Below are 16,899 nucleotides of genomic sequence, written 5' to 3' on the forward strand. Positions count from 1 at the left end.
TTTTTTTTTTTTTTTGGTGGGGGGGGGATACTGAGATTGAAAGCATGGGCGGTTTACCATGGAGCTACATCCCGGGTCCTTTTTATTTTTTACTTTGAGACAGGGTCTCACCAAATTGCTAAGACTGGCCTCAAATTTGTGGTCTTCCTGCCTCAGTCAGCTTCCTGAGTCTCTGGGATTGTGCTAGCATTCTTAACTGACTGTGCCTTAAGAAGTTGAGTTATCATCTTTGTTTAAGTGTGGCTGTACAACATTTGCTCGCCTCTGTTGTATGTTCTTGTCTCTTTGCTTTTACATGGGAGCTCTGTACTAGATTTGGCTTTTGTAGTCCCAGACTGCCTTCTAATCTGCCACACGTTATTTTACATTCAGTTTTGTGTGCATCTCTCCTGTATTGTCTGACATTTGAAAACAGACCAAGTAGTTGCAGGGAAGAAATTGAAACCCATTTGACCCTGAGGGGTGGGTTGTAGAAAGCAGAACATATTTGGGCAGAACAGAGTGGATGACAAAGGTTTCTTATTTTTAAATTGAGCCAAGAATGCATTCCTTCTAAGTAGGGCCAGTTGGCACCCTTCCTGCTATTTTAGTCCAGGCTTCTTCTTCCTACTGACCAATTGTATTGAGTGTTTGATGTGAGTTTAAACTCTCAGGAGGTGGGGGGAGGGGAGGGGAGGGAGGGAGTGCAAGTAGTGGAAACAGCTGGTGCCTTCATCAAACCATCTTAATTAGCCTTCTTTTTAGAGCTTTTGGAGGTGAGGGGGGCTGAGGAATTGGAACTGGATAGCAGAGTCCTAGTAGCTCTCATGTAATGGAACTGGATTCTCAGGCACTCTTAACTTTGTGGGATGTTTTGGCTAGTTGGAATGTAGCTAAACCAATCCCAATTACATTCTTTACTCTGCCTCCCCTCCCTCTAATTCTTTCAGCTTTTTTTTTTTCAAGGGGTGGCTGGGAAGCTAGATAGCAAAGCAGATTCATCCTCCCATCTTAGTATTCAGCTAAGTCTTGGGCCCTTCAGGGACTTCCTTCTTACCCATTCGCTATTCCTTTGGTTGGGTTTTCCAAACGTTTTCATACAGCCCCCAATACAATTAGAACCAGGGCCTCTGGTGAAATTAGGTTGAATGTAATTGGTTAGCTATACTTAGTCTCCTAATGTCCCTTACACTCAAGGATGACTGGATTTCTGAGTTGGCACTCCTTTGCTCTCACCTGCTCAGTTTGATGCTGAGAAAACTCCCCATAGGTGCTACTGTTTTTTAAATCTGTTCATGTATGCCCATCTCACACTTAATTGGCTCTGATTTATGTGGTTTGGACAATGAGGGAGTATTGGGTAAGAATACTAATGTTTGTAACTAATTTTTCAGTAATTAATTTTATTTTGTGGGATTTATTTTTCTGGAGACTAAATCCAGGGGTGCTCTACTACCCAGCTACATTCCTAACTCCCCCTCTCCCCCCCTTTTTTTTTTTGAGACAGGGTCTTGCTAAGTTTCTGAGGCTGTCCTTGATTTGGAGATCCTGCTGCCTCAGCCTCCCGTATTGTTGGGATTATGGGTTTGCGTTATAGCACCAGCTAATTTTTCAGTATTTTTGAGAGGAAAAAGAGAATCTTGATTGGGTGCTAAGTAAGAGATATTAAACTTATTTTTTTTTGTGTGTGTACTTCAGTGACAGAATTTTCAGATTAGATGCTGCTGTTGAAGTCCTGTTCTTTTGTTAGTGCTGAGAATTGAACCCAAGGCCTTGTTCGTGGTAGGCAAATACTACCACTGTGCTACATTTCCAGCTCTCTTTTTTTTTTTTTAATTTTGAGATAGAGTCTCATCAGATTGCCCAGGCCAACCTCAAATTCGCCATCCTCTTGCCTCAAGCTCCTGGGTAGTTGGGATTACAAACTCTTACTACCACACCCAGTTGAAGTTCTTTTCTAAAACAGTGTTACTAAATATTATTTTCCAACCAGCCCTAGAATGCTAGCCCTAGAGTGGCTTACTATTGTGCATATTCCCACCCTATCTCTCCACCTGGTTGTGTCAGATCCAGATAAGAATTAAATCTTTCTAAATTGTGTTGTTTTATGCTTAGCTTCTCTTGCATCATGTACTGGCTAGCTCAGGATTTAACCCATGTGCTTTTAGCAAGTCCAAGAAGGAGAGGGTCTAGGAGAAAGAAGCAAAGGAGAAAAGGTAGCATATTACTGGTTAGTTGCTTGGAATGCCCCTCTGGTTTGGGAACTCTGCTGAGCATTACTGTGTTTATACACAGGGAATCGCGGTACTTTGGATTTCAGGAATCTCTGGCAAATAGAGCTTTACTTCTGTATGCATCTTTGCTTCTGGGGTTTAGAGACTAGCTTCCAATAGGCTGTACAAGATAATAGAAGAAGTGTATCATTTATTCTATTTTTGGAAGGGAGGGTTTTCCTTCTGACTAGATTGCATTTCTGCAGCCCAGCAGGAAAAGCTGAGGTTGCTGTTGTGACCTCTTTGCTGCCAGAGCTACAGTGCAATTCCTAGTGGCCCTCCTCTTACTCTCTAGGGAAGTAGGGAACTTTACACCCCCACCCCCACCCCTTGCACTTGATAAACTGCCTCTTTGTAGGGTGGAGTCTGCTGCCTTTGTTTGTTCTCTGTGGGGCCTGACTTCGGAATCAGCTCTGTGCTTGGAGGGAAAATAGTTTGACTTTGAAAGCAGAAGTGGGTGATAGAGAAGATGACAGAAGATATACCCTAAAGTCTCCAAGTGGGAATATTTCATTAACTGAATTCAGGTTGGTGATCAAATTGCCATGATGAAGCTTTCTTGGGGAACTTGTCACATGTGGTTGCGCTGAATGTAATAGCACCAATAAGTTTAAAATCCCCAGTGCACTGTCTCAAGACACTTACCAAGCAGGAATCTTAAAAATCCCTCACCCCCTCCAGACTCTTAGATCCACACACATAATATCTTTCTGCTGATTCTTAAATGCCTGAGCTTTGTCCTGTGTAGTGTTGGCTTGGGGCAGGGAGGGAGGGTTGTTTTCCCGAACATGATAAGGAACTGTGCAGGGCAAAGTGGGAGCTCTGGCTGGTGATTGGTAGACAGGATGCCCTGGAATGTGGTTGGCTTGCAGCCCAGAATCCAGCACTTTGTATTTGTTTGTTTCTGGGAGACTGTGGTCTGGTGCTACTGTGACAGGAAGTGAGAAAGCTGGGAGTGGGGGAACAGAGAGGGGCGATGTCTTTGTGGTTCTCCTGTGAAATCTCTTTGTCCCTGGAGAGCGGCTCTGCTATAGAGCTCTACTGAGAAGAGAGCAGCCTTTGTGTGTCTAATGGGTCTCGGAGCATCTAGCTACTCCGAGGGATTAGAGGGTGTGAATTCTGACTGTGGCCTTTTACGTCTTAGCACTTGAGTTATATAAATGGCCTTGATCTCCTAGCATTGAGAAGCTTTACTGAGTTTTGTGTGTGCTACTATTACTTATGGATCTCTAGGATTTAATTAAAAGAGGAAGTCTAGAAGGAGTTAGATGTTAAATAATGTTCATGTTTTATATATATATTGCAGATATCTTATTGGATCTGAAAGGGACAGAGAGAAACAGGTAATGCTGGGTCCTGTGTTTAGATCTCATCCTTATATTCAGAGCAGGAAAAAACAATCCATTCTTTGATTTCATTGAGGGTTACTGGCAATTCTTTAGTGTTTGTACACAACTAGTTTACTGGGATTCTGCCCCCACTCCCCCTCATGTCTAGACTAAAATAGCACCTGTGGCAGTGTTTGTCCTCTTCTTCTCCTCTTTTCTACCTTGTTTTGTGTTTTCCCTGCCCTCCATTCCAGCTGTGAAACAGGCATCTTTTCTCACTTTGTGGATTGGGTGGCTGAGTTCTCAACTTCTTGCCAAGCTGGCTGGCCCGGGAGCACACACACAGACCTGCCTTTGATTGCCAAGGAGGACATCTGCCCTAGAGGCAGATTGCTAACATACCCCTAGAACAATCCCTCCCCTCTGTTCTGATGCTGGCTAGCACAATCTTCCCTGCTTCTAGTTCCTTCTTTTTCCCATCCCAACTCTGATATTTGCTTTTGGCTTAGTGGGATGTTACAGTAAAAATGAGAATAGGAATATTTGTGATTAGGTTTTCTTTGTTCCAGAGAGGGGTGAACAGAGAATGTGGCGAGATAGCCATTTTCTAGAGCAGGGTAGCCACTGTGAAGATAAATGGTGTGGTTTTGTCCCTATTACCTTTCCTCCTGACTACTTGTCCCTTAAAAGGGGAAATAAATCTCAAGTAGATTGCAAGCTTTCTTTTCCAGAACAGTAGAGTTTTGCTCTTTAAAATGAAAGAAAGACCCAAGGTCTAGCTGGTTCCATCCCATCTTGCTCCTCTCCCTACTCAATGAAAAAGCATCTGTATTGGGTTTATAATGATTTTTAACTACCAGAAGCATAGAAAGTTCACACTTGCTCTGTATCAACGAGAAGGAACTTGGATGTGGAGTAGAAAGTTCAGATTTCTACCACTTACTAGCCCATCACCTTGGGCAATATGCTAACTGCTTTTATGTGTGTATGTGTTACTGGGAATTGAACCTAGGGGCGCTTTATCACTGAACTACATCCCCTGGCCTTTTTATTGTTTGAGACTGTTTTTCCCAAAATTTCCTTGGCTGGCCTTGTATTTGTAGTCCTCTTGCCTCAGCTTTCCAAATTGCTGGCATTACAGGACTGGGTCAGTGCACCCAGAATAAATTTTATTCTTTAAATTTATTTTGGTACCAGGGATTGAACTCAGGGGCACCTAACCAATGACCACATTCCCAGCCCATTTAAAAATATTTTATTTAAAGACAAGGTCTTACTGAGTTGCTTAGGGCCTTGCTAAATTGCTGAGGTTGGCTTTGAGCTTTCGATCTTCCTCCTCAGCCTCCCAAGCTGTGGGATTACAGGCATGTGCCACTGTGCCTGAAATAACAACTACTTTTGATATAGTCTACACATCCAGAAAAGGGAGCCACTAGTTGGCTAGGTGGCACATACCTGTTACTTGGGAGGCTGAGATGGGAGGATTTTTTGAGCCCATAGGTTCAAGACCAGCCTAGGCAATGTAAACCCCATCTCCAAAAGCCGTGGGGCAGTAGTCATTATTTTAGAGGGTATTGAGAGGATTATATATGAACTTCTGTGGGAGATCAATATTACACACTTTTCTCCCCCTTTTAGGGTTAAATTTTCACTTTCATTCAGATAGGGAAAAACATTTCCTCCTCTTACCTGTTCTGTGGTTGAAACAAGACTTCAACACTTCCTCAGATTGATTTCTTCATAGATTTACACCTTTCTCCTTGCTGCTTGGCTCTAAAGGGAGGTGTATTCTAAAGTTGATAGAGGGGATGTCTTTTCAAAGATTTGAGGAAGTGGGACTTTGTAAATATGGTTCTATTGCATGCTTTCACCTTTTCCAATTTATCTTCAAATGATAGACAAAGAGATTGAGAGGCAGGAATGCCATGGATAAAAAGTAAGGGGATCTGTTAAAATCTGGCCTTTTTAAGAAAGGAATGTGAGGGTGACCTCTAGCAAACCTTAAGGTTAAGTTTTTACATGAATATATTCTTTCTAGCCTAGAGTGGGAGAAGAGTAAAAGGTGTCCCAGTTAATTTTAGGATCTCTTTTATGACAAGGGAGTTAACAATACCTTCTCATTTCAATTAAATTTTTCTTACTTCCTATTATGTACGTGACCTCCCTCTCTTTTTCTCCCTCCTCTACTAGGAAGGAGAAAGGCATTTGGCCTTTCCTCTTCCTCTAGTCTGACACCTCCCTGGTTTTTTTGCCCCTCCCTCTTATCTTTGTTTCCTTATCAGCCTCTCCCTAAAGCCCTGTTTTCTCCTTATAAGGGTAAGTGAGGTGCCTTTGGCAAGGTTGCAAAGGGATCCAGGTAAGTAACTGTGTGCCCCTGACTCTGGATTGAGAGAAAAATTCAGTGTTATCGGTCCCAGCGGAGGGCCTTTGAGAGGCATGTGGGTAATGGGGGAGGAGAAGGAGGCTGCCTGGCCTGAGAGATCAGAAGGACTTGTTAGACCAGTCCTGTGTGTGTGTCACGCAGCTTGAGAGAGAAGCAGGTTTTGTTTCTTTCTATACCCTTTCAGTTCTGGGCCCTCTCACTAGCTGAGAACCACACCCTTGCTTTGCTTCAAAACCAGTCTAGCATTTAGCCATTTTAGTATGGCTTGGTGGGGGGGGGGTTCCCAGAATATTTTGGATGGGAGCAAGACAAATGTTTTATCAGGTTTCTGAATTTTAGGAGGTCTATCATGATGATAGAAGTGATTTTTTTTTTCTTTTTTCCCTTTTGAGATGGTGTTTTGCTATGTTGTCCAGTCTGGTCTTGAACCCTGGGTTGAATTGATCCTTCTGCCTCAGCCTCCTGAGTATTGGGTCTACTACCATACCTGTTGATTCTTTTATTTTTATCCCCTGGCTGGCTGTACTTGGGATCAAATGTAGGGCCTGCCTCATGCATTGCCAAACAAGCACTCTACACTCCCTTTCCTGTTTTGTTTTGTTCTATTTGTAAGTCAGAGTAAAAACTTTAAATCCTAACAGTAACTGTGGGTCATGATTATAAGACAAATAAGTTTAAGGAGCCCCATTGGACCTAAGTTCCATTTAGCTAGGAGTTTTTTATGTGGTGCTGGGAATTGAACCCAGGGCTTCAAACATGCTAAGCAAGTGCTCTACACTGATAGACGTTATTTTATTTTGAGACAGGGTCTCAGGCTCCCAAGTACCTGGGATTACAGGTGTATGCATCATACCCATGATGTTCATCACCATCTCCTCCTCCTCATTATTATCATTTTGCTGTGTTGCCCAGGCTGGCATTGAACTTAGCACAGAAACTGCTAAGACAAGGCCATTTCTTAAGTATAGGTTTTGTTGCTCTGAGAAGTGCTTGAATGAGATGAGGTTGTGAAGTGAGCAGGGTTCTCTCTAGACCTTTTTTGGTTATGCTGTGTTGCCCAGCCAACACTGAGCCCCAAGTTCAAGCATTCCTCCTGCCTCAGCCTCCTGAGTAGCTGGGACTATAGGTTTGTAGCACCATGCCCATCTCTCTCTCTCTTTAATATTTTTAGTTGTAGATGGACACAATATCTTTATTTTGTTTATTTAGTTTTTTTATATGGTGCTGGGGAATGAACCCAGTCCCTCATGCATGCTAGACTAGGCAAGCGCTCTACCACTGAGCCACAACCCAGCACCCCTACCCCTTTTAGATCTAAATGCCGGTCAGCTCCAGAGACTTGAGGTTAGCATGGAAGTGAGTCTTCCAAGTGAAATACTAGAATTATTCTGACTGAGCTTCAGAAGGTGGAATATCAAGTGAGAACAGAGGGTGGGTACTTAGACTTTGGACTCAGGTACAAGAACTCTTTCTGATAAGGAGCCATAGAAAAAACTTGACAAAATATATTCCTTTGGTTTAGAAACAAAGTGGCAATTTTCTCTGTGTTTGTGATTGAACAAGAGTGATTAATTTTGAATTTTGGAGCAGATCTTTTCTTTCTTAAATGTTGTCTCATACAGTTCTGTAGTATTACAGTGACCATATTTTATTGATTGGCTTTTAAAAATATTTTTAGTTGTAGATGGACACAATAACTTCATTATATTTATTTTTGTGTGGTGCTGAGGATTGAACCCAGTGCCTCACACATGCTAGGCAAGTGCTGTACCACTGAGCTACAACCCCAGGCCTTGTTTGGTATTCTTTTTTTTGTGTGTGTGTGTATGTGGGGGGGTACTGGGGATTGAACTCTGACACTCCACCACTGAGCCACATCCCTAGCCCTGTTTTGTATTTTATTAGAGACAGGGCCTCAGTTGCTTGGTGCCTCACTAAATTGCTGAGGCTGACTTTGAACATCCTCCTGCCTCCACCTCCCGAGCTACTGGGATTACAGGTATGCACCACTGCATCTGGCCTTGATTGGTAGTCTTTAGAAGGAGATTCAGTGCATTTTGTTTAAAAAACTATATGCCTAGAAGACAGTGGAAGTGAAATTTTACTTATCATTGCATTTAGAGGAAAAGCATAAATTTATGGCATTGGTTTGATTTTATAATGCATAAATAAAAAGAAAGGAGGAGAACTACTTTTGGGATTGGCTACAGAGGATAAAATTTCTATCCCAAGAACTCAAAAGAAGTTTAGAGTTCTTCATCTTAGGACAAATTCTTTTTTCTCTTCCAGTAAAGGCTTGTTTGTCTAAATCTGGTCACATCATTGGATGTACTTATGGGAACTGCATGGCGGGAAGGGAAATAAATTAGCTCAGTTACATCCCAGCCCTTTCTATTTTTTATTTTGAGACAGGGTCTCACTAAGTTCTTAGGACCCTGATAAATTGTTGAGGCTGGCCTTGCACTTGTGTTTTCCTGCCTCAGCTTCCTGAGTAGCTGAGGTTAGATGTGTGCCACCCTGACTGACTTAAGTAATAAAAATTGAAGCTTTCAGGGGCTATACCTTCTTCAAGATTGCCTAGCATGTTTTTGGCAGAGCCAGTAGTTAGGCCCTGGGTCTTTTGACTCCTAGTCTGGAGTGTTATTTTGTTTTTCCCATTGAGAGTGTGAAGAATTCCTATAGAATGAGAAGTGCATATCGAGATGTGTGATTTACTCAGAAACTCTGCAACACCACCAAAATTCTAGTCCTTTGTGTTTTATAGAAGTATTTGTAGTAGTAACATTAATAACTTTCTATGTGTTAAGACCTTTTCCTACGAACTTACATGAATCATCTCATTTAATCCTCACAGTTATCCTATGTATTTTTACTTCTCCATTGACAGGAAAGCTGAGGTTAAAAATAGGTGGTACTGGTCTGATATTATATAAGTGTTAGGTCTGTGACTTGAATCCAGTCAGATTTCAAAGCCTATATTCTTAACCTTTAAGAATCAAAATTCCAAATTATATTTCTATAGCTTGTTTACAATAGAACAAATCATTTCAGGGACTGTGCTATTGATGACTGGTTTTTCGCCCTATTATTTGTTTGGCATTGTCTAATTGTTTGGCCTTCTGGGCACCGATTCAATTTAACTTGTTTTGGTTTGGAGTTCTGACAGCAGAGAGTGAACTTTTATCATTGTCACTGCTTGAATGAGGGAATCTTGCTGTAGACTCTGGGTAATAACAGGTAGGCCTTCTAGTGTGGATGGGATCCAGTAATATAGGATCTAAAACTTGTTAATCATAAAGCTGGCTGACTATTCTTAGGAAATATTAGTCTTAGGAGAAAAACAAGTTTCATTTTATGTGCCACCCTTCTCACATCAGGAATCCTTGATTTTTTTTTTTTTTTTTAAGTGAACGCTTTGGAAACATTAAGTGGCAAAACTAGAAAGGTGTTGGACCCGACTTATAAGCCATTCCTGACTCTGCCAAAGTCAGTTATGGTTTGCAGCTCTGGTTTGTAGCATTATCTTTTTATGATGTGTATGGCTTGTAGAAGAAACGTCATCAAATTTCTGAATTGCAAGACTGGTCTTCTGTAGCTTGCTCAATGTCATTATTCTTTGTCCCCACTCGTTTCTTTTTCCTCATTTTCCCCCCTCTCTAATGTAGAAAAGGAATAATTCTTTATTCTAAAGAAAAATGGAAACATCTTCTTTCCCCCTATTTTTATGATAGTTAGGAAGAAAGCTCTCAGTAGTTGTAGGGCATAGAGGCTCGCTCATGTATCTTTTTTTTAATATTTATTTTTTAGTTATAGTTGGACACAATACCTTTTATTTATTTATTTTATTCATGTGGTGCTGAAGATTGAACCCAGGGCCTTACACATGTTAGGCAAGCACTCTACCACTGAGCCACAACCCCAGCCCTTGCTCATGTATCTTATATTGCATATCTTTTTGGACTTGGCAGCATGGTGTAGAAAGAGAATGTAGGCTTGGGAATGGCAGAGATCTGGGTTTAAATTCAAAATTTGCTGTTAACTATGGGGACTTGGGCAATTTCTTCATCTGAGTCTGTTTTCTAATTTGCAATCAAACTTAGTTCCTTGTGGTTACTATTAGGATTGCCAGGATAATGAGTGTGAAGCATTTAGCAATTGTTAGTTCTTTTCACATTCCCTTTTTTCCTTCGTAATAATACTGGTAAGGCCTTAAATAGAGAATAAAAAACTTGGTATTAACAGATTTGTAATGCTGTAATGAGTGCCAGGCACTAGAGAAGTGCCCTCTGTCCCAGAAACACTGGCCTAGGTGAGACCTCTAAAATTGAGTAGGGTAATCCATTCTTTAGAACCCATTTGTTTGTTTGGGTACTAGAGATTGAACCCAGAGGTGCTTTACTATTGAGCTACCTTCCCGGCCCTTTTCATTTTTTAATTCAGACAGTGTCTCACAAAGTTGCAGAGGCTGCTCTTGAACTTGCAGCCCTCCTGCCTCAGCCTCCTGAGCCAGTGGGATTACTGATGTGGTTCACTGCACCTAGCCTCAGCTATGATCTTAATTGTTAATTTAATCTACTACTTCACAAAATAGTTTGGAGCTGAGATAGTATCATGAAGTAACGTAATTGGAAGACAGAAACTAACTCTTGAAACAACTTAGTACCTCACATTTGTATAACAGTTATCTCACCGAATCTGCGTAGCAACTCTTGAGTTACATTGGGTTGGTGATACTGGCATTGTACAGATGAGTATGTGGCAGGGACTTAACTGCCATTGTTGGCGAGTGAGGACTGGAACTGGTCTTCTGAGTTGTATTCTGTCCAGCGTAGCCTTTGCTTCTGCCCTTTTCAAGCAGAAAAATTTTCTGCTTTTAGACCTAGGAATCTGATCTCTTCCTACCAGCTGTACTGTCCTCTTCTATTTGGTCAGCTTTAAAATTATGAAGATTGGAGAAGCTAATGTTTCTCCAGACACTGTTTTCTGACCTACCTTTTTCCTATCTTCCTAACTCCCTTTTTCTGAGTTTAAGTTGTGGGGGCAAAAAGTAGCCATTTATGGCAGGATAACAAACAATTTCTGCAGCAGGGAGTGTTGTCTCTGTATGCCCCATGTAGTGGTTGTTTGGGCTTTTATTAGCAAGGAAGATTACAGGGCGGAGGTTGCCAGAGTGGTAACTGCACTGCAGGCCCTGTTTAAGCTCAGTAACTGGAAGAATCTCTCTTAAGTGGAGTCTTCTTGGTGTGGAAGTTCATAGGTCATTGTACATAGCGGATAAGGGCAAGTGTTTAAAATGAAGAAATAGAGATGGAAAGGGAACAGTTTTTAATGATAAGGATACTTATTATAAGAAAGACCTTTGAGTGGCCTGTTAAAATGTAGGATGGGAATGTGAGAAAGTGGCAATGGGCTTTGGACTCAAAGGAAGAACAGGAGTTGATAAGTGGTTGTGGGAGTTCATATCTGGATGGGGGGGCAATATACTTTCTGATTTAGGGAATGAATTAATTCAAGAGTTTTGGGCACCTGTTTATCAGTTTTCTGTGGGGACTCTTGCTTGCTGAATGCTGCATACACTCTAATGCAAGTAGGCCCAATCCTTTGTGCTTGGTGGGGCTCTGGGGAGCGTGGGAAACAGAACCTAAGCAAAAGATTCAGTCTAGGCTAGCCTCCACTTGTCTTCCCCACTGCTACTGTTGCATTGGTTTCTCAATGTCTTTGTGGGCATGCTGGAACTGGGCTTTGAGGTTTCTGCCTTAGGGGTGGAAAGGAGGGGGAAGGGCATTCCAACAGGAATTTTCCCCCCAATTTGATTGCTGGGAACAAGGGATAAATGGGTTTTTATCCATATTATAAACAGTTCTTGGTTCTGTATAGAGGTACAAATAGAGGAATTCTTGATAGGACAATAGAGTCCATATTTTAATGAATACTACATTCAAAGCCCAGGTATCTGAACACAGCAAAGTCTAAAGGGCATTGGTCACATTAAGCAATTACAGTTCATTCATTCAGTACACACACACACACATATATACACACACACATACAATGTATATATTTATTTTTTGGTATTGAGCCCAGGGGTGTTTAACCACTGAGCAATATCCCCAGCCCTTTCCTTTTTCTGTTTTGAGACAAAGTCTTGCTAAGTTGCTTAGGACCTCTCTAAGTTTTTGAGGCTGGCCTTGAACTTTGGATCTTCTTGCCTCAACCTCCCCATCCAAATCATATTTTAAATTAATACCTTTCATTCCTCAAACTTCCCCTTTATTCTCTTGTATTTATGCATTGGGCATATTTTATTTTCCTCTCATTTCCATTTTTCTTTCAAATATTTCTGCAGCTCTCTCCTTCCTGCTTCCTCCTTGCTGTGGTGGCTGGGATGCTTCTTCCATGATTTTTTTGAATCTAGACTGGGCTGTTCTCTGTGTTAAAACAATCAATTACGACCCTTCTCTTAACAGGTGTGTATTAAAATCACATTTATTAAGAATAAATAAATATTTTTAAGTGACTTTTTTCCACGGGGGTGGGGGGTTGATGAGAGAATGGAGAGTAGGGGAGATTACCTTCAACCTGCCTTTTGGACTGGCCATAAGGTCACCCATAGTGACAATCAACTAAGTACAGCAGTATGACTATAATGCTTCTTGATTTATTGGCCAACTTGCTGTTATATAATAAGGATATATTATCATTTATTGTATAAACAGCACACATAAACCATCTAGATACTTGGGTATTTGCCCCGAGTTGGAACAAGTAAAGTGGTAAAAAGATAATCTGTTTAGAGCTTTCTGTAAGATTATAGAGTCATAGGAAGTTCTAGCCTTTGACATCTAGGAGTTAGAATATGAACTGCTTCAAGGTGTACTTTTTAAGAGTTTGAGCCTACTGCTCCTTTTCCTATTCCCCAAAGAGGTAAAAGTCCTAGGAAATAGTGTCCCCCCACCCCCCATAGATTATGTTTTGTGCTTCTATTACTATCTCGTCTCGGTTAAGGCACATTTTGCCCTCAATATTGTAGTATAGTTTGGAAGCTAGAAAGACCCGTCCATAAATGTATCAAACATGGAGGACTTAATTTTGTCTTTCCACCTTTGATAAGGGGGAGATATTTTTTTCCAATTTACATTTCTTAGTTGGGATTTTAATTTAGCATATTAATTTAGTATATTTTGCCCCTACTATAGCAGCATCAGTAACAGATTTGAGAGAGGTTAAGTAAAATCTGTACTGCCTTGTTTTAGAAGTGGCTTGGCCCTGAAGGACAGTGAGTGCTTGTCTGTACCATGCAGTTAAAACTTTCATTAAATTGATACTAGCAAATTTTTCCAGGGAAAAAAGAATCTAATTTTAATCTCATGCCATGATTACCACATTTAGTCGCATTCTCCTTCTCCTACTGACAGATCTAGTCACCACTTTCCTTTCAGTAGGTACTTTTGATGGGCTGTTGAGGAGGGTAGTGGGCAAAGGACTCTGCTTGAGTAGACACTGGTGATGGGCCCCCAGGCTTGGTGGTGGCTTGCTTTCTGCATTGTAGTAAAACCACGAGAGGGCATCTTTGGCTCTGGGATTAATAATTCATCTGTCTTCTCTGACCTGTGATCTTTTCTCTCCTCTCTCTTATCCTTTCCCGATAGTGTGAAGTGAGGGGGGCCTTCTCCCTCCTTCCTCCTCCCTCTGTGATCCACCTTCCTTTTTACCCTGCCCTGCCACGGCTCTGCCCCTTACCTTCATGGACGACTCAGAGGTGGAGTCGACCGCCAGCATCTTGGCCTCTGTGAAGGAACAAGAGGCCCAGTTTGAGAAGCTGACCCGGGCGCTGGAGGAGGAACGGCGCCACGTCTCGGCGCAACTGGAACGCGTCCGGGTCTCACCACAGGATGCCAACCCACTCATGGCCAACGGCACCCTCACACGCCGGCATCAGGTAACCCCTCTCTCCATCAGACCAGCAGGTAGGACTTTGGCATGGTCATGGAGAGGGTAAAATCCTTATTGGGAAGCTACTCTACCCTCGGTGATGGGCTATCCAATGCCCATGCTTCATTTTGAACTTTTCCAGAGGTGTTAAATACTGATTAAGAAATAAGAAATATTGCTGCTGTGCTGAGTTGGGTGGACTTATCTCTAGAAGCATCATCTGACTTCTTGTTTTGTTGGAGTGGGTTTTCTGGGTTGGGATGCCGTGGCAGATAGTATAGTTTGGGGCTATAGTCAAATTACTTGTTTTCTCTGATTATTTTTTTCTTGGCATCAAAAATTCAAGAAAGTAAATGGGCACTTATTGGTTGGGGAAGTTGGGCATTTTGTACTCCCAGCTTCATTCAGTCCTTTCAGGGAACAGTCTGTTCTCAGAAGGTGTGACTGTATCCATAAATTGTATATTCCTGTTCCGTATTGCCTTTGTGGCCTCTTTTTTGTTGGCTGTATAAATCATGTCTTGGAGGAAGGGGTTATTGTTAATTCTGTTGGTTAGAATTGGAGAGGGAGCTTCATTCTGCTGTTTAACCCAAATAACCACAGGAGCCAGTGGTCTCTCGTTGGCTGACTTTCTGATGTGACTTTGGAGAGTTGGTGTTAGAAGTGAGAAGTATCTTTTGTTTCCTTTGGTTTATCTAGTCTGACTTTGCTGTGACGTAATCTGTCTGAGGGTGTGTGTGGGGGGGGAGGCGGAGGGCATTGCTTGATAGACTTCATCTTAGGAGGTCTCTGGATGGAAACCAAAATAGTGCTCATGCCTTGACAGTCCTTTTTATTGATTATTTAATTTTTAAGATAGAAAAGGTCCCTCCTATTGAGGAACCTTGCAGATTGAGCTAGAGGACAGAATTCCAGTTGGGGATAATCAGGAATTTGAAGGAGGCTGTATATTTGCAATGTTTCTAATTTTTTCTAGGAGCCAGAGTAGAGGGCTAGTGATGAGATGTATATATTGAAAAGACGACTCAGGCGTGGAGGTGGTGGGGAATTCCAGGATTTAGTATGTGGTTTCTTTCTCTTGCTCTCTTATTTTTAACTTCTGCTCAGCAATGAAACCACACCTTTCCTTCTTCCTGAAAGTAATGTTTAACTTCCTCTCCCTCAGTGTTATACTCTTCATGTAAAGGGGAGTGGGGTGGGAGAAGAGTTTCCTAAGGTGGCCGGATCTCACTGTGTTCTGTATTGAAAGAGGAGCAGGGAAATATGTATTTCTATGTGATATAATGTCATTAGATTATTTCCTGCTATTTAAGACAGAACAATTTAAGATTGACATTTTGGAATGTGTTCTGTGGTTGTAATAATTGATGATAAAGATGTTGAGAATTTAGTCTTCTTAGAGGGGAATTGGGGTACCTATATTCTTCATACTTGGAAAGGGAGACTTACATCTTTCTTTAAAAAGCTGTATGGAATGGGAGTTTCCAATGGTAGCAGAGCATGAAGATTCAGGGAACAATAACGAAGACTTTTGGAAATCCCCTAAATTAGCCTTTTCAATTTTCCTTATATTCTCAGGGATTTCCAAAAAGGTTGCATGTAGGGAAACTTTTCCAAAACATACTTTATTTCAGCAAATAGTTTTTGAACGCTTATAATGTATCAGGCACTGCGTAAGGCACTAGGGATGCTACCTTAAATAAAACTGACCCCCAAACCCCTCTGCCCTCACGGAGCTTAGGTTTTTATGCACCAAAGACCCAGTCTGCCAGAGTTGCAGGCCTGATTCCAACTTTGAGGAAAGTTCTAAGCTAAGAAGTAATATGGTTATTTTATGACTACTGACACAAGGATTTCAGCCACAAACGTCTTCTTGAAAGCCCTTTTCCTGTTTGGGAAAAAGACATTTATGTTTGATAGAGTAAAGGAAGGCCACAAAATGAATTGTCTTTCATGGGCTATGTTTCAGAACGGCCGGTTTGTGGGCGATGCTGACCTTGATAGACAGAAGTTTTCAGATTTGAAACTCAACGGACCCCAGGTAATTCTTTTGGCTCAAGGCTAGGTTGTTTCATTCATATCATTTTACTTCTTCAGCTTATAAGAGCATCATGGTAATTCATAAAGTGTCTGGCACATTGTAAATACCCATCAATTAGTTTCTTTCATTTAGGAAAGTAAAAAGGTGGAGCTACAAAGTATATGTAGCTTTGTTTTGAAATGAATATCAATGGCTATTGATCTTTATTACTACCTCCCTGTCCCTGTCATGTGATCCTAGGTACTACATTCCTATTTTAGGGAGGGCATAATTCTACTTTGCAGAAAATCCTACCTAAAATCTGGTTAGTCTTAGAAGCCTTCTGGCTTACCTTAGAGTAATATAAAGTCAGTCAAATGATTGGTCTTATAGGGATTTTCTGTTTTATCCTAAAAGTTCTTTGTTTTGGGGGGGGGTGGGGAGTGAGCATGGTGGTGCATGCCTATAATCCCAGTGACTCTGAAGGCTGAGGCAGGAGGATCAAAGCCAGCCTTAGCAATTTAGGGACTAAGCAACTGAGTGGGACCCTGTCTCTAAATAAAATTCTTAATGAAGGGCTGGGAATGTTGCTCAGTGGTTAAGCGCCCCTGGGATCAATCCCTTGTAATAAAAAACGTTCTTTATTTATTGGATAAGCCCGTTTTGAGAGATCACTCAGATGTATATATGGCCCATTAACATAGTTCATATTCATTTAGATAACCCTAGATGACCAGAATTGGGAAGTTAAATCTGCTACCTTTGTCACTTGGTGTCAATATGGCTATCAGCTGTTTAGCTTGGTACATATTAGTTAAATGACTAGAATGGGAAAATTATATTTACTTTTGTACAAGTTTGAAAGGTAACAATCACCTGTCTTTAAAAATCTTGAGGTCTATAAAAGATGGATGAATAGTCTTCACCCTTCTGCTTCTTACTAGGATGGGTTCTTAATAACACATGGCTTAATAGTATTTTCTT

The 16,899-nt window shown here is 41.3% G+C and overlaps 1 protein-coding gene across 22 annotated transcripts in view; it reads left to right on the forward strand.

The window, feature by feature from the left end:
- The window catches only part of Ctnnd1 (catenin delta 1), a 60,625-nt gene that overhangs the window by 16,129 nt on the left and 27,597 nt on the right, over nt 1–16,899 (forward strand). For 14 of the 22 annotated variants that reach the window (XR_007342437.1, XM_048788876.1, XM_048788880.1 and 11 more), the window contains 3 exons: nt 12,310–12,430; nt 13,613–13,902; nt 15,865–15,936. Coding sequence is in view for 18 of the 22 variants with exons in the window: in XM_048788876.1 (XP_048644833.1) it covers nt 13,708–13,902; nt 15,865–15,936 (267 nt within the window). In the remaining 4 variants the exon portion in view is untranslated. Of the gene's footprint in view, nt 1–2,763; nt 2,780–12,309; nt 12,431–13,612; nt 13,903–14,533; nt 14,559–15,864; nt 15,937–16,899 lie in introns of those variants that run through there. The other 8 variants (XM_048788873.1, XM_048788868.1, XM_048788867.1 and 5 more) reach the window with 4 other exon arrangements.

This window comes from Marmota marmota, unplaced genomic scaffold, assembly GCF_001458135.2.
Source record: "Marmota marmota marmota unplaced genomic scaffold, marMar, whole genome shotgun sequence".
NCBI lineage: Eukaryota > Metazoa > Chordata > Mammalia > Rodentia > Sciuridae > Marmota > Marmota marmota.